The sequence below is a fragment of the Prinia subflava genome, chromosome 1 (assembly GCF_021018805.1).
Source record: "Prinia subflava isolate CZ2003 ecotype Zambia chromosome 1, Cam_Psub_1.2, whole genome shotgun sequence".
NCBI classification, from domain to species: domain Eukaryota; kingdom Metazoa; phylum Chordata; class Aves; order Passeriformes; family Cisticolidae; genus Prinia; species Prinia subflava.
Genome location: NC_086247.1, coordinates 91,133,254 through 91,151,443, shown reverse-complemented (window position 1 = coordinate 91,151,443; position 18,190 = coordinate 91,133,254). Strand labels below are relative to the sequence as shown.

Genomic DNA, 18,190 nt, shown 5'->3' with positions numbered 1-18,190 from the left:
CAAACACTCAGAGACATTACACACACTTGTTTCAGACATATCACAACTTTCCATTCAACACAAAAGGTAATTTACCACATTCTGCTACATCAAACAAGTTAAAAAGTATTACTGCCCAGAGTTTTCATACACAGCTGCTCATACATGTGTAACATCAGGTGACAGCAAAGAACTGGGCTATGGAGTAGTGCTGCAAGCAAATTCTACAATGCTGCTTAAGAAAAAGCTTTATGTAATAGCTGTTTAAGGGAGGAAAAAAGGGATGCAATGTGCTTTCCAGCCTTACTTTGTCTGTTCTTAATGGAAGCTAATTCTTCTAGCACAGTCTGGTCTGTGGATCTGGCGAATGCCTCTGCTGTTGCACAGTATCCATGGTGAACTAAGTAAGATGATACCATTCTAAAAATAAACAAAAACAAAACTCAGAAATACTCATTAAATACAGGTGAGAAACCAAGAACTCCTGAAGGTAAAAACCCTTTGATAAATAAGCTGACTGAATTGAAAAATTCTACTTGAAATGCAGAGATTTCTGTACAAGTCAGGCAGAAGTAATTGAGTTAAAAGTCAGTATAATCTTCAAAACACTGTACAGAAAAAGAATTTTTAAAAATAATAAATGCATAACTTTGTTATGATGAATTTTACTAACAATTATTCATCACCCAAAGGCAGGGTCACTTCAACTATGAACTGCTGATTAAATTGGGTTTTTTTTCCTCATTACACACACTGAAGTGAAATTGCTGCACAGTAAGTTTTTGTTTTCACTGAAAAAACAAAAAATGCAAAGTCACAACCACCATTTTTCCAAGAAACACTAATGAGACACAACTTAATCTGGCATGCCAAAGGCTGAGAATGCAAAGGGAAATTTCCAGAGCCCAGAGTATTAAAACTGCCCATTACAACCATGGCAACTTTCCTACAAACTCCCCGATCTGTATTAGGTCAAATCAGAACAGAAGTCTCAAACTCATCATTATCAAGTCCAAACTATTAATGATACAGACGACTCTGCCACAAAATCTCTTCATGCTCCCATTTACACTGTTATCAAACCTGGTAACAAAATTACTTGTACTATTTTTAATAGTATCCATCACTTTTTGCACAAGACAAGAGATAGAATGTTTTAAAGATCTCTGAAATCATGCAACTAACAACTTTTTTAAAAATTAACAATATTACAAGTCTTACTTCTGAATCATTGTTTGCCACTCTCCTTCCCGATCTCCTATTGGAAATCTGTCAATCTGTGCTTGAATTTTGGTTCTCCACTCTCGCATATAGTCTTCAATATCAAATACAAATGGGTGTTGTCCAAAATTAGCATCCACAACCTCTCCTGGTGTTTGAAGCCCTACTGTAGGGTACAAGTTTGGCTGCAAGAAATATTTTAGTTAGTTTTTGACACTTGTTCTAAAATCCCCACTGTTGTGGGTTTGGGGTTTTTTTTTTCATCTCTAGTAATAATCTCACGGCTTCTAGCAGCCTGCTTCAACAGTAAAAGCAGCTTCTGACAATACAGCAGTACAATCACTGACTAATTTTATTCCCAGTGCTCATAATTCTTTTTAGTTTGGAAGAAAAAAATCTTACTGACATGCTAGTCAGAAAATACACTTTTTAAAGTGTGCTAAATGTTACAACTTTTGGGTTGAATTCCACAAAATATTAAGTAAAAATTTTTGATGATTTTTAAAGACCTGCTTTCTTCTTTTAAAAAGAGAACAGAAATTAAACTTACAAAATGGGTCATTTTCCTTTTACAGTGAAATACTTAAAACACTGCTGAATTTTAATGGTAAGAACTGACACGACAGAAAACTCAATAGCCTCACAATCCGATTGTATGGCCTAACAGTGCATGGAAGCTTTTGTGAATTCCTGGACTTGTATCTAGGAAAATACTTTACAACATTTACTGTTGTCTCAATTTTATTTTTTGCTTAGAGATTAAGCCTCCATGCAAATTGAAAATATACCAAATATGAGAAAGGCAAACTCTGCCTATTGGGATATAGGCAATTTTCTTAAATGCAACGAGCATCTCAGCAATGCAAGGCAATCAATTTTGTGAATGGGGTTTTGTTGCTGGGGTCTCTTGTGTGGGTGGGAGGAAGTAGTTTAAATTTTTTTAGAAGTTTATTTAATAAATATAGCTACATTATAATTACATGGCACACAATGGTGGCACAGTATAATGGCATGTTGATCTACAGTACTACTATGCTAAATAAATTAAAGCTGTCAGTAAGAAGTTATCAACACACAGGTCAGTAGGAACTCTGGAACCCAGAGAACCCAGTGAAATGGAAAATACTTTGGTTGCTCAAGCCACGCCCAAGCCAATCTTGCCTGTCTTTTCACAAATACAATATTTGCTTTTTTAAAGAAACATGCTCGTACTGTTACCTAGTCTAAAATTATCAACAAACCACAAGTCTCAAATCTTTTAATGAGATGGAAACCATTGATTCTAGGAAGGGATTCAGCTTCATACTTCAGATTACAATGTCAGTTTTCCTGAGCTGGCACCATGTGCTAGCAAGGAGTCCTGCTAGCATCCTGAAGATCCAGAACAGTGGCAGTGGTTTCCTACACAAAACATTCAACCCTGCAGTAGCACTAACAGGCTCCTTGGGTTACTGACTTCATTTTTCCTTAATATCTGTCCTTGCCTCTTAAGGCCACACAAAGGGAGTAGCTGGCCAGATGGACGTGCATCACACACTGCACCTTAAACAGATTAAATCAGAAATGAAGTCGATGAGAAGAAAACCAAAGTAAGTGCAGCATCATGCCTGTATCAGTAGTATAGGGAACAGATGCCAGTTTTAAGGAAAGCACAATTTAATTGACCCAAAAGCGACAAGACTTCAGATATGTATGCACAAAAAAAGCAGCTTAAAAAAAGAATTTGATACATTTGATTCTATGAAGCAAAGACTGTGAAAATCAGGCATCAAGAATGAGTTACAGTCACAATATCTCAAGCAGCCATCCACCATGTTGGTGTTTAATACAGCTCTGACTTTGTATGTAAGGCTTGAATGTGACAAAGTATGGAATAACTATTTGTATGTATTATTTTCTGCTAAAAAAAAAACCTGAAAAGGAAAACTTCTTGTAAGGATCAGTGTAAAACCAAAACACTTTCTCCTTCAATTAAAAAATCACCACTGAAATCATGATCAGAAATATCTAATACTAAACTGGCTACAAAGATTATCATTGCAATTCTAACAAGCATAAGGTAAATGCTAGTCTGATCTGAAACATCTGTTTATGACACAAAGGAAAACTGTTTGGAAATGCATTTATCTTACCGGTAAATCTGTGAAAGCGATGCCTGTAATAAAGAGAAAATTAACATTAACTTCCATGTGTCTGGATTCCAGGCTCATTTTCTTAAATGTATCATTATCTATTCAGAAATCTCACCCAAACTATCTCAGAAATAAGTTAAGTATGGTGAAATCCACAATGCTTAGGCACAATTCATGTTTTTAAATAATAAATGGTGATATTTGGCAAAATGTAATGGTCATTCAAACATGCTTAAATTGCCCTTAATTTTTTCAAAATAGGTCATAAGATTTAGCAAAACATATAGATATGCAGATTACAAAGTCTGAAAGTTCTGGCTACATACTACATTTAGAGAATAAAGGTAAAGATACCTGAAAATACTTTTTCACTTTCAAGTCATGATGCTGCAACATCAAGATTTAATGGTCTTTTCTTGTTTGCTATGTATTTTCTTCATAAATACTCACTCACAATCTTTACACAAGCAGCACATGTCTATAATACTTCAAACCAGACTGCAAATGTTTCACGCTAATCCACACTGGCATGCTCTGGTTTTCAAACAGAACAGCTTAATATCTCGTTACATAATTACAAGCATCCATCTACCCGTAAAGCCTAGGGAGTGATTTTGCTGTCTCAGGATTAGAGAAAAATGTGACCTCTATACACTTCAGGCAATTTCAGGGGGTGGGAAGCTTTCAGTTAAAAAAACTGTATCAGTCATCTCCTTCTGACAGCCAAATAATAACAGTATTTCAGAATTTCCTTTACTGGTGCAAGTATTTTTTTTTATGTGGAATTATTCAAATCCACTTATCCCTTCAAACTTCAATTTGTTTTGTACCACCATCTTTTCAAATTTAAGATGAAAACAAAGCTTTTAACCTTTTGTCCTAAATTCTATCTTTATTTTCAATCTCTATTCTTCACCAGGATTTCAAACCTCAAGAGCATCTGAATTCCTTACCCACACCTTCTGAGACAGAAGGATGACATACCGAGTGAATCTATTTCCTTCCACCATATCTCAAAGCTATCATTTTATTTATTCCCTGCTCTTACCCTAACTTTTTCTAAGCTATACCACTTTTTCTATTTGGCAATTTTGACAACCAACTTGCTCTTTCCAAAATGGATGCTGTGAGCATGACAAATAAATGATGACTAAGTGATATGTAGGTGCTGGGGTTTTGAGGGGCCGGGAGGGGAGTTGGTTTTGGCCTTTTTTCAGTCCAGGATTTCACACTTGCATGAGAATTGCTTAGTTCTTTCTGCAGCATCAAATCCCAGACTGAGCCAGAGACTTCCTATATTCTAGACCATATATGTGGGCCCAGAGAAGAACCATAAGTGTCCTCCAAGTCACGAACGTAGAGGAATTCTGGACATCCAGCAGCTGCAATAACTCAGTGAGAAAGACAACATTTCTGATTTCTTTTTCCACTCAACACCGAATCAATTTTCTCCCGTCAGAAGCTAAAGCTAGCAAAGCTCATGACAGCAGAACAGCTGTCAGGTTTCCTTCTGAAATCCAGAAAGTGTTTGTCAGACTCAGTCTATGACAGATGACATTTTATTAGCCTCCCCTCACCTGTGCCATTCTGGAGTCCTCTAAAAATAGATTTTAATCTTTTGTACTGTTGTTTCAGTTGGCCTAATCCAGCCTGCTTTAGGTTTTCCACTGAAAAGGAGGGTCCTGCTCTTGCCTTCCTAGCTCACTCATGCTTTCATGTGACCAGAGGGTAGTAAGAACACTCCTGTCTCTTTAGTTGATCAAATGATCCAACTTCCCTGCAGGTACATTGTGAATGTTTCAAAAAGGGAATAAGGTAAGATTACTTTTCTCAGCTTTAACCCAGTTAAAGATTAGGGCAAACACAAGCCCATTATCTTCCATTTGGACCAATTCTGGAACAGAATGCCAAAAGAAACAACTACAAAGTGGATGGCTCAAGTGTCCCACTGCCCCAGGTCTCAAGGTATACAGACTCATTCAATTTAGAAGGAGCATTAAATTATGATAGAATAGAATCACAGAAGTGATTACATGGAACTGACCTCAGGAGACTCCTAAGCCCTGCTGTGAGTAGAGGCAGGAAAACTCCCAAGTCAGATGTGTTTGGCCAAGGCCTGAGCAAACCAACTGTCCGGCTCATTCAGGGCGGCTAGGAAAAGAATTTAAACCACATCCTTCTCCCTTTTTCCAAACCTACTTTGTGTTTGCCAGTGTAAGAAAATACAACAGCAACTTCAAGAACACCTATCTCAATAATCTCTTACTTCATTTCATGCTACCCTCTCCTCTCCTTATCACATTTCTACCTATCACAGAAACCTTTTTCTTCTTTGAGCTTTATCCCTTCAAAGTTCCTGCTCCCCTCAGCACAATTTCAAGATCTCTTCCCAAGCCCATACTTGTTCCTTAATGCAGGAAGTATTTTTTTTCTTTCTTTACACTCTGTATCTTTGCTCATTACATTACATGAAGTAACTGAAATAGATGTTCCATAAAAATTTTTAACTCCCCCCACTCCTGACATCTTCAAATTCAAAAATTGTCTTGCAGTGTTGCATAATACTACAATTTACTGTATGAGTTTAATGGACTTAATTTTAGCTCAATTTTTATAATTTATGGCTTTAGCCCAATTATGAATGACTCCAGACTGGGAATCCAAAAGACACTATTCTCCAACATATGTTCAAAATAACATGCATCCAATGTAAGTTTTTAGTGAAAGCTGGGTGTTACCCCTATAGCAGCTGTAATTTTAGCTATATCCATTCTCCTTATCTTCAGTTGTCTTATTATCTATTACGTTATGACCATCAAGCACTATTTGTAGATTTAGAAATGGAATTCATTAATGCGGGCGATGTGGAATGAGATGCTGAAAGATGAATCCTCCCAAGTTCACAAGGAATGTTATTGCAAATGGCAGAGAAGAAATAATTTTTCCCCGTTCTTTAATTACTTCATAGACTATCAAACTACCAAGAAAACTATTCAAACCCGTTGCTCCTGATGTGAAGAGGGCTTCGAATTCACAGACTTAAGGACATAAGGCTGTCATGAAAGGCAGCACTCCTCCATACCCAGGCTGTGTCCGTTCTTGGTGTAGAAGCAGGTGTTATTGATAAGGTTGACACAACAACCAATGACATCGCCCGTAGTGAACGTGGGGCCGTAAGGTTGTCCTGTTCCAGAGGAACAGAATGAATGTCCATCATCTCCATGGTAACCATATGAATGTTTATCCCAACCTAGAGAACAAAAGCATATGCAATTTGTTCATTTTCTTCATCATGAAATAAAATAAAGACCGCGCTAAGTTGGTATCTATATAAGCCAGGTTAATACCGTTAATTACCATGCTCAGTTTTCTGCTTTCTAGTATTTCTTATCTAGGAAAGCTGTGTAATCTCTAAAATGACAACTTCTTTACCAAAACGGCTGAATAAGTAATTGCATTTGTAGTATGTAACAGGTAATGCAATTTCAGCTAACACATTTTTCTCTTCATGCCAACAGACAATATTACCAACACCAGAAATATAATCAGCTACAAGGCTGAAATTCATAAAGCTATATACAGATCTGACATGTCCCAGTAAAGCAGTGAAGATTCTCCTGTTCTCCCTTTAATTTTGCAAAGCTACCATATGTCATAATCAGATTCTTCCTGGCTAAAAACCAAACAGGCATCTCTGGGGAAACATATTTCTAGTCCTGATTATTCTCAATGACTATTCAGCAGCAAGCAGCCTCTGCATAATAACAGAATCTCCAGACTAAAGTGTAACTAGCTGTGCTGCCCCTGAAAATAAAAATAAATTTTACATAAAAGGAAAAAAATTAGCAATACAGGTGAAAATCACAGCCAAGAGCAAATCATTATACATGCAAACATGGTGCTGATTTTGCAGGTGAAGAAGCTGTAGAATCTTTAAGAAGCTTCATACTGTTGCACTACTCAATGAAATTCACAGCATGCAATTTTGGTCTCTGCTCTTTTATAAATACCTATCTACACTCTCTGCAATTCAATACTGAACCTGTTCTGTCAAGCTGCTGCCTAGCAGGTTAATTTGGAAGTATTTTCCACACTTAGACCCTTAATCTTTATCATCAGTAGCTTCAGCTAGGTACCATATTAAGCATCTCTCAGTAAATTAAAGACAACCCCAAATTATTGCAGTTGCATTGATTAGTAGTATCTTTGATAATTATAGCATCCTAAATCATACTCAAACTTAATGCCACTCAGTAATAATTCATCAGCCTTAGATGGGCTCATAGTGTAATGGGGACTTGCAGTCATAATATGAATCTCTACCAGAGCATTTGGGTAAGAAAGTTAAAACTCAAAAGTAAGAAAATGCAGATAGTCAAGTATCAACTCAACACAGTTTTAGATTTTGATAATTTCAAGGAAGTCAGCTGATTGGTTGGTTTTGGGTGGATTTTTTTTTGTGTTGGGTTATGTAACAAAAAAAAAATTCTGTATTCTGTATTCTATTTCATCTGTTGAAACCAGTTGGAGAGATCTTTGGTTTTTTTCCTTTATCTCTTGTAACTCCAGGGGGGAGGGAGGCAGATACCTTCTGATAATAGACCATTTGTTAAAACCAGGCAGGGCAGTGTTTCTTATCTCTTCCACCACTGTGCACCCTCCGGGGAATATCTTCTGTTAATGGGCCATTAAGGCTCACCAATGACATGACACATTACACCATCCTATTGTGAGATGCTCCACCCAGTGGGGAGGGAGCCAGCCATTCCTCCTAAGATAAAAACTGAGATGTAGAACACCAAGCATCCTCTTTTCCACTGGATTCTCAGAGGAAGACCGGACTCATCTCACCACCACTACAGGATCATCTCTACTCCAACACAACCACATCTGTCACTCCAGGAGGACTGATTTGGATTGCTTCCAACACCCTGACAACAGGGTATCAGGTCTTATTCCTGACTCCATCAGGGTTTTCTAGGACTCTTTTTTGTTTGCTTGCTTGTTTTTTTTTTCGTATTACTGCATTTGCATTTTTAATATTCCTAGTAAAGAACTGTTACTCCTATTCCCATATTTTTGCCTGACAGCTCCTCATTGCAAAATTGTAATAATTTGGAGGGAGGGGGTTTTTACAATCTCCACTCCAAGGGAAACTCCAGTTTTCCCTGACAGATACCTGTCTTTCCAAACCAAGACATTTTTACACGTTTAAAGATCTGTTAAAAACCCAATCGTTTATGTACACGCACACAAAAATTTCTTAAGTACTATTCAGAGATACTACAGACAATTGCTAACTGGGCTACACACTCTTACTATGAAGATGGAAAGGTAAAGGTACAGAAACTGACAGAAGGAGAGCTCTCTCCATATTTGACAAAGTTTTTATCATAGTAGCTCATCTTTATTGCTAGAAATCCAGCGTACAGAGCATGGAAATCTACAGCTTCAATTTATCAGGACACATGATAAAAATTTTAAAATGTATTTGTTTGCTAAAAGGTATCTGCATAATGTTATAAATAACAGTAAAAGCAGACAGAAGTAGTATAGGAGCAAATGTTCAGTAGAAGTTAAACTTTTCAGCTGCAAGTGTTACAACTCTAGTAACAGATATAACACAGAGGTGTCATGCTACATTCCATTGATCACCAAAGGTGAAGCATATTTTAAAAAACAAAGTAAGTAACTGAAACATACCTGGTAGTCTGTTCATGTTCACACCCTGTGCCGAAAGCCCAATTCCCATGTAACTAAAAATGAAAGAACAAAAGAAATGCATCTGTCTCTTACAAAAGTACATATGTATGTGAAACATTGCCAAGAAACACTATGCCGACTAATCATCTATCAATCAAGCTACTGAGAGGTCATTTAATAGTGGCATAAGAACAAGGGATTCCCAGTATATATGGTTTAATAACGACAGATCCTGTCTTTTCAGGAGGGAAGGACAACTTTATTTTCTTTTTCGCTTCTGGGGTTTTTGATGGAGAATAATGGTATTAGCTAAAATGTTTAAAGCACGAACAAAGAAAGGCAAAGGTCACAGTTTATTTTGAAAGGAGGGGTACAGCCACACACAGACCAATTTCACCATCTTCAACATACCCAATGATGTTCTGCTGACAAACTGGAATGAGTAATTTTATAAAATACATGCAACACTGCATTACTTTAGCAGCAAAAGGCATCCTTGCACAGCACTTATGAAAAGATCACACTAAAATATTGAAGGCCTGGATTGCAGAGCAGAATGTTAACTTGAGAAATTTACCAGCAATGACACTTAGTTGTTTGCAATCTGATGGCAAACTAATGAGGGGAAAATATTTGCACTATACTAACCAGCAATCTGAAATAAAGTCCAAAAGCCAGCTTTATAAAAAGGTTTTAATAAAGTCAGTGTCCAGTACAATTGCTAACAATTTAATAACAAATGCTGGAAAGCTGAAATTCAGACTTTCTTCACCCCTAAATAACATTATTAGTAGGTAGCAAAATCAAATTTGCATGTTTTTTAAGCAAAACTAATGCCATTACCAAGACAACAAGAATATAAAAAGCTTGGCTTTCAACACTGTCCCTTGCCCAAAATAACGCAACCCCCCTCCAACAACTAAAGCAAGCATCTAAAAATCACCTAAACCTACATTTCCTACTTACCAAATCAAAGTATTTTGATACTAATTCACATCAGTTAACAAAATTTTGCTATGAATCAATAAACCATATGAAAACAAAGTATTCAGCTGTGGCAATCTAAAAACTGTTTAAGTCAACAAACGTGACCTTTGTATTCTTATCTCAGAAAATGATTTTTTTAAGCAATGATTCCACTTAGAAGTGCAAGTTAATCTGCTATTTAAAATGCTTTTGACACAGAATGAAACTGAGCAGGACATCTCAGAAGTGATATACTTAATTGTGTACAGGAGTTTCTGCTTTTTCTGCAGATCACTTCCAACAGTTATCTTACCTGATTCTATGTCTTATACTTACAAAGCCCTCCTCTGATAATTTCTACTGTATAATAATACCATCTTCCTCTCCCTCAAACATGCCAGCATGAAATGGAACCTCAGAACCATATATAGCAGATATCACACTTAAAAATACTGAAGAGCTGAAGCAAAGGGCAACAAACAAAAGGATTAGTCTTTGCTGCATTGCTGAATACATTACTGAGGCACCACTGCAGCAGCAGACTCAACAAAACAATTATAAATGAAAGCAACAAGAGGAAACCCCTTGATTTTGTCTTAGATAATAAAGGCAGAGCTGTTATTAGCATAGTCTGGGGTCTGACGCATGAAGGATATTCATGTAAAGACTGAAAATCTCTTGTTCATTAAAGAAAAGATGTTTACTTTTAAAAACAATTTTAGATATTTTGAACTCCACAGACTGCAAAAAGTCTTTGAACAGAAGTAATATTAAAAATGCAATGAAGGTTTTGTTTCAGTACTTTTACAGTAACAAGACTATGGTTACACAAAAATGTAAAGTATTAGACAGAAGATCATTGTCTAGGCAACCTTTTGATATCACCACTGTTTTCTTCCTCAGATAGCCTAACTTCCAAGCCTCCTCAGTAACAGCTGTAAACACAGACAAACTGTATTTAATACAGCTAGGAACAAGGAACCTTTACCCACAGGCAGTGACTGGAAAGCACCAGGCACTAACACCATCTCAGGAAGGAGACAGATGTTCAAAAATATGTATTTTTCCCTGGGATTCACTTACAACTACTTGAAACATTATTTCATGAAGGAGACTTGCTATTAATAGAAACTGAAGTTAGATGAAAACATTCCAAATAATTAACAAATTTACTATAGACATCTCACATCATACAAAGCAAAAGGAATGTCTACAACTTATGGTTTGAAGTGAGCAAAATTAAAGGCTCATCAATTAAGCTTATTCATTATTTTTTACAGTTGATAGGTAATCTCATGTTCAACTACATTAGTACACTATAAATTGAGGGGGAAAACAGCACCATGACAGACAGGCTTTAAATGCTCTAATTATTAGCAGGAGCTGTATTTATGCCAAACCACTGTATATAAATTTCTTACTTTTTCCTCATAGTGTAACCTTCACAGAATCAAATTTATTTTTTTGTTTGTTTTTTTTTAAGACACTTAACCCTTGTTCAGGTCAAGAGTCAGGGTCTGCAAAAACAATTGCTTCAGTGAGAGGAAGTAGATAAATTGTCCTCCTGTTTGCTGCTTGAAGTTCACATTTCATGCACATCCGGATCAGGAGAAGAAGCGTGGCAGAGCTACGTATTTAAATTTTCCTCCCCTAGTCTATAACAAAAACGATGGGCAGCACAACAAGCAGCCCAAGTGCAATGCAGGCCCAGAACGCTCAAGTCCATGACACTTCTTGCTGTCCTGTCATGTTAATAGGTTTGGTCTAGGAGACCGAACCAGACCTGTTCCTCCTGCCTGTAGCTATGTCAGGCCATAAGAGCTGTCCTGGGAAGTGCACGTGTCAGCACTACAAAGCAGCACCCTCAGTCCATCCTGTAGCACCTTCCAAAAATGGACCTGACGCAGCACGGCTTGAGAGACCAGAGAGGGTGAACAATGGTATGGCTCTGATGCTGCCTCCCTCAGTACCTGAGGGCTGTCCCTCCACCTCAGCTCCCTACCTAGCCAGTCCCTGGCTGCCGCAGTGGGAGCATCATTTATCCAGGCAAATGGCCCTGTTTTATTCAGCAGCCCCTCTTTCTGAGCAATTTCAGCCCCACAGGCTGCTACTCATCACCTCATTAACATGCTCAACTCTTACAGGAGTTCATAAAGTAACAACCACTCATCGAAGACATGAAATCAACCCATGAGAGACTGAAATGAAAGACTATAGCTGGAAAACAATTTAAAGTGCCACCAAATTGGTACTGAGGACCAAGAAAGCAAACGTATTTTACAAAGTCTTGGCTTTTCGCTTCAAATTGTATTTATTCTTGTTCCAGTCCAGTTCAATTAAGATATAGGTTACCATTTTAGTGTCTCAGCACATTTTCTAGTTAACATTTCACAAGGTATATAGAAACTTTAGGAACACCACAAAATTACAGAATTTAAAATTCGCTGAAGATTCAATTTTTTTACCACACAGGCAAAGAGAAAAAGTCAAGAAAGAAAGACACTATGATATCTACTTTTTTCCTGTAACACATACTAAGAAACCTAGGCTTCTCTGCAGAGAAATGTTTAATAAGCAGAAAGCTCACAATAACTATTTTCTCCTCGAGTATCTTCCTAGTCAAAGAGCTGAATTTACATTTTTGCTGGAGCCTAGAGTTTCTACTTGGATGCCTGAATAGATTAATTGTGTGAAATATAAACAGCCAGAGCTAAATAGAAGGAAAAAACAACAGTAAGAGATGGTACAGAATTGCAGATACTAAAAGTTTGAGAAATTTAAAAAACCCAGAAAGAGACACAACTGATTTTTATTTGTAACCATTCCATTCGATCTTGTAGCCCCTATGTTGAAGGTATATGGAAGATCTTTCAATATGAAAGTTGATAAAAATCAGAACTCAGATTAATTATCACTGCTCTCTCCATAAAGAGGAATCTCAAATCTGTACCAAACCAGAGATATCTCAGAAAAGCTGAAGATAAATTCAAGTACTAAATAGCCACTTCTCTAGTAAAAAAAAAAACCCAAAAACCAAAAATTCCATGCTGTATTTATAAAGACAAAATAATTTAGCAGATATTTACACAATAGTATGTAATAGCCTGGCTACTACAGAAATTTCACATGCTATCTGCAAAGAGTCAAATTCATTCTGATTTCCACTGTGCTTCCATATGCTACTGAAGACATTATAACCTGGGGAACTGCCAGATGATGCTTCAAAAAACAGCTCTTTGGGTGTTGCAGAAAGTAAGGAATCAACGTGGTACCTTATTCCCTACATGCTATACATTTAAAGGAAGAAACTTCAACCATACAGTGTCAAAATCTAAGTAACCATCATATCTGTAGGGAACCTATGACAAAGCACCAACAGATGTTCACAGCCATAAATAAGGTGACTGAAAAGACCTTGATGTTTTGAATGCATTGAGTATTAAGAAAAGTAGAAGTAACACTGAAAAAAATGTGAGCTACACAACAGGTATAGTTTGTTTTACCACTATGTTTGTATCTTGGAAAGACAACAAACAAAAAAACTGCATCATCTGTAGGTATTTAAAGACTCAATGAACTTCTATAGGGCCCTCACAACTGACTCACAGGGACATAAAAAGTTTCAATAACGTTCTCCTATAGTTTTCTACACTGTCATTATGAGGCCAGAAATAAGGCACATTAAAAAAGAACCCACATTTTTCTTTAATACAGTTACTCTGCATTAAAATTTTGTAGAAATGTGCCAATTCAAGATCCTTATTGTCTGCACAATCACAGTAAGGAATGAGATGTTAATCTATTTAAATGTTACAAAATATGCCATAGACAGTTTGAGTCGTTCATTTCAAACTGAAAACAAGTTTAATTCTATGAATTATTTCCAAGGAAACAGTATTTTGAACATGATAAACCAAGGTTTCAGATTAATGCAGTTCTGCATAGAGAGGAAAAACCAAAAATAAATCAGGCAGTCATTCTGCATAGTGCTCGAAACTGTTACTCCTGTAACATTTTGCTTGTGATTGCTCTAATGTTCCTAGAAGGATTCTCATTTACTGACATCCCTCTCACTTTGAGATTTCACCATTTCATCTTGTGACACTTGTTCCCAACCACTAGAGCCTTTCTGGGGGTCATACTGTCAGAAAAGAATAGCTGCAAAGAAAAAAATATAATGTAAATGTGTTTACTACAGTAAAATTATCATCTGTACACTGTATTTATGTTAATGAATTTCAGAAGAAAGAAGTAAAAGATTTTTCTAGAAGCTTAGACCAAGAAATTAAATATATTCTCTTGACTCTCTTTTTAAATTACAATTTTTAATTTCTAGTCTATACCAACAAAGAAAAAACTTTTGTCACAGTTCCAATATTTCTGACCAGTTAAACACAAACCTCAAACAATCTTATTATACATTTAATGTTCATTTCTGTCAATGCCTGGTCTCAAACACTCAGGTAAAAAAAGAAATTACTGCTATAGTTTAAAAAAAGATACACTTGCTGATTCATGACCTGATCTCTTCTTGCAGCTGCTACAATTCAAATGAAGACACTAATGAAGGAAGGATACTTCAAACCTTATCAGATTCTACTCTGTACACAAGTACTCTGCTAATAATGCTGCAAGGCCTACTTATATCTAAATAGAGACTGAGTGAAGTTTTGCGTGTTGCTTTAACAAATGCCTGCTCTTGTAACAAATAGCTGCTGCAGACATATTAAAACTATAAGAATAGGTCTCAGGACTGCATAAATTTTTTTCAGAGTACATTAGTAATGTACAAAACAAATACAAACCAACCAGCCACTGACAATGTTGGTTTATGCCTCTGTTGAATGAGAAAAGGGGTATCCTGGATGATAAAGGATAAGCCAACTTACTGTAACACAAACACCTTGAAATAAAAAAGTGTAGTTTGTGTTTGAAGAGCTACACATATATCTTTTAGAAGACAACAAAGCATTTGCATTTCACAAACATGACTCAAACACTCTAAAACAGTTCCACCACAGGCATAGGTGTCAGGAAAACTCAAACTTAATTCTCATGGTATTTTTGTTTTTGATAGTTTTTCCTTTTTTACTTCACCACCTACTTCATCACATACACAACACATACTACACAAGATACTGCCAAAACAACAGATGACTGACAGTATATCCAGTGTTAAAAACCAGCCATAGTGTAACAAGTGTCTAAAGCCTTATTAACACTGCTTTACCAAAAACATACTGGTTACTTGCATGAATTGCTGCAGTAACATTTCATTTTAGTGCACAACTTACACATGTGCTATAAAGCTTGGCCATGAAGATCCGCATCAGCACCGCCACACCACATACTAAACAACCCTGCTCACAGAAGTGCAGCCTCAGTGCTATCTGCTAAAAGAATACAGCCTTTCTAAACTTAGTTTTCATTGATTCTTCTGGATGGCTAACCAGCCCCAATCCTTGTTTTCATTCTTCTTAAAAAAAACCCCAAAAAACGAAGTGTCCCATGCCAGGTTAGATGGAGTGTTGAGTGTTGCTTTGAGTGTTCTGGTCTAGTGGAAAGTGTCCCTGCCCTTGTGGTGGGGTTGGAACTCAATGATCTTTAAGGTCCCTTCCAACCCAAACCATTCTGAGATTCTATGATTTTGCATTTTAAGCATACATCTTCCTCACTTGCACTGAAGACTGTCTAGAAGCACATGGCATTACTATCATTTGCCCATTCTTATTAATTCTATTTACAAATCAATGAATAAGAATGGACAGAAACTCAAGACACTGAGGGTAAAAATATTCTTCCCAGAAGTTGATTTTCCCTGGGAAAGAAACAGGTCTCTCCTGGTGAAAGATTTAAAAAGCCAAAAGGCTGTATTTAAACTAAAATTAATGGGTATAAGCTGGTACCATGACCAAAAGTATCATTCCTAGTCCCCTTGCTCCAGATCCTGCTTTCAGTAGAAGTACTGCTTTTAGCCTTGTTTCACCCTCTTCTGCTGTCATAGCTACTCATGAAATGGCAGAAACAGCCATACTGGGGAACAAAGCTGAATGAAAACTAACTCGCTCTGGAGGTCAGCTTCGGAAAATGAGTTATCCAATCAGGTTTACCATGAAGCTGACACAGTCACAATCTGGGAAAAGGGGCATGAACTCAATGAGTGTTCAGAGACTGCTTCTTCTCATGGCCAAATTATTTATTTATTTTTAAGTTAACTGGACATTTCAAGAGAAATGCAGACATAATTTACTGTTAGTTAACAGTCCCCTTCCTACCATGCTTTCTAATCATCACCTTGGTACTGTTCCCCATACACCCATTACCCTTCTACTGTTACTGTCTCCAGTCACTCAAATAACCATCCACAATGTTCCACGTGAGGCAAACAAAGCAAAGCAAAACAGAGAAGAATACATATAAATAGAGGCCTTTAGGCTACAAAAGACAACATGAAACTAAGAAAGAAAACTGAAGAAATAAAGAACAACAGGAAATACTTACAAAGCAATATGACAGTTGGTTAGAATTTTCAGCAAGAATTCAAAAATATTTGGGATAAATTATTTCATGTATCCGTACTGTAGCAGCACACTAGGACTCCTTTGTCATCCACTCTACAAACACCACGACAGGTTTTGTTTGAATGATAGTTCAACCTTACAACTTTTACTGAACTTAATTCTCACTTCCCTTTTTCTCATCCAGTACCATCAGTTACTGATCCTATCACATCACATGGAGGTATCAAAAAGCAACTTCACTTTTCATCTGCTCTGCAACACCAATTTCTGTATCTTCTTCCATCCTAGTAAATCTGTTTTTTTCACACTTTCTTCAATGTGTTCATAATGCCCTCAAAGTTGGTCACGAAATTCTGCAAAATTAACATATTACACACCTTCAAATTTCTACTCCAGCCAGTCATCCACCCAATATATTAAAGAATTTAATGACTTAGGTCATTAGAGTGACAAAACCAATGCTGTGCTCAAACACAGACAGCTACAAGAAGCCCATGTTATATCCACACCCTAAACAAAAAAGAGCTGTGCTTCTTCAGAGAAGAATAATTTTTGCCCTGCTACTTTCAGATATGCAAGATCAGATTCCAGGAGCAACACCTTCAAGTGCTACAGCAGCATGAAAAATTGATCTACAGCAGGTTTTTAGTAAAGGTTTCTTGATTATTTTCAGGCAAGTAGAGCACACAAGCAAGAATGCTGTTAGACATACTCCTATAATATAGTACGCGGACTAAATACTTTCAGCTGGGTTTATTAAAAAAAAAACCAAACAAAATTAGAAGTAGTAAAGGCTACTACCAAAGGGAACTCCAAACACACACCACTAAATTATCCACTGACATTTATGAAAGTTGGAAGCTGTATTTCAGCTTACAGATGATACCTCAGTTGCCTCGGGTAGTCTAGGATTTACTTTAAACAGTACTACAAAATACAGCTCTACTGCTTCCACAGCTAGGCTTAGACCTTGAGAACACATGATTTTGCAAGTAAGGCATTTTAGCTAATTGACCCTATTAGTTACATGCTGGTCTACAGACATAGCACTCCTGAACTCCGTTCCCGTTACCAGATGACAAAAATAAATTTTAAAAAAATGGTAAAAATGTACTTGGAGGAAGCAGGGTGAAACACAGCAGGCAGTGGAAAAGAACTAATAAATCCAAACAGACACAAACTGGTTTCCACAGTTCTGTTTCTCTGCATTAAATTCTCCAGTTTACTTATTGTGGAAAAATTTATTAGTTTGAATGCAAGGTAACACTGAACTGTAAGAGATTCATCCTGCATCTCATCAAAGACCTCCTGGACCTGTGAACAGGGTCTAGATTCACACATTTAACATCCAGTGAGGTACCCCATGTTGACTCCTGGTCTTTATCTGGTGTGTACTGTATTTCCCAGCTACCATACCATCTTACACAATGAAAAAAATTAACATCTCAGCTCATTATGCAGTTAATGTTTCATAAAGTGACACTAAATGAAAGTCACAAGGCTGAAGCAAGGATGAGGCAGTATTAACTGAAAAAGTATCCCTCCATTTTTCATGCAATCTCAGCAGGCAACTTTGCAAGTCATAGCTATGTACATCTTACAAGTAACCATTTAAATACAAAACCTTGAAAAACTTTACTCAATGACATTTCCTCACTTTTGTAGGAT

The 18,190-nt window shown here is 36.8% G+C and overlaps 1 protein-coding gene across 5 annotated transcripts in view; it reads right to left on the bottom strand.

Moving 5' to 3' along the window:
• Positions 1-18,190, bottom strand: part of RANBP9 (RAN binding protein 9) — a 39,510-nt gene that overhangs the window by 10,658 nt on the left and 10,662 nt on the right. For all 5 annotated transcript variants that reach the window (XM_063403160.1, XM_063403151.1, XM_063403169.1 and 2 more), the window contains exons 3-7: positions 9,036-9,088; positions 6,415-6,582; positions 3,333-3,355; positions 1,201-1,385; positions 287-399 (exon numbers count right to left, since the gene is read on the bottom strand). In XM_063403160.1, coding sequence (XP_063259230.1) covers positions 287-399; positions 1,201-1,385; positions 3,333-3,355; positions 6,415-6,582; positions 9,036-9,088 — 542 coding nt within the window. The remainder of the gene's footprint in view (positions 1-286; positions 400-1,200; positions 1,386-3,332; positions 3,356-6,414; positions 6,583-9,035; positions 9,089-18,190) is intronic.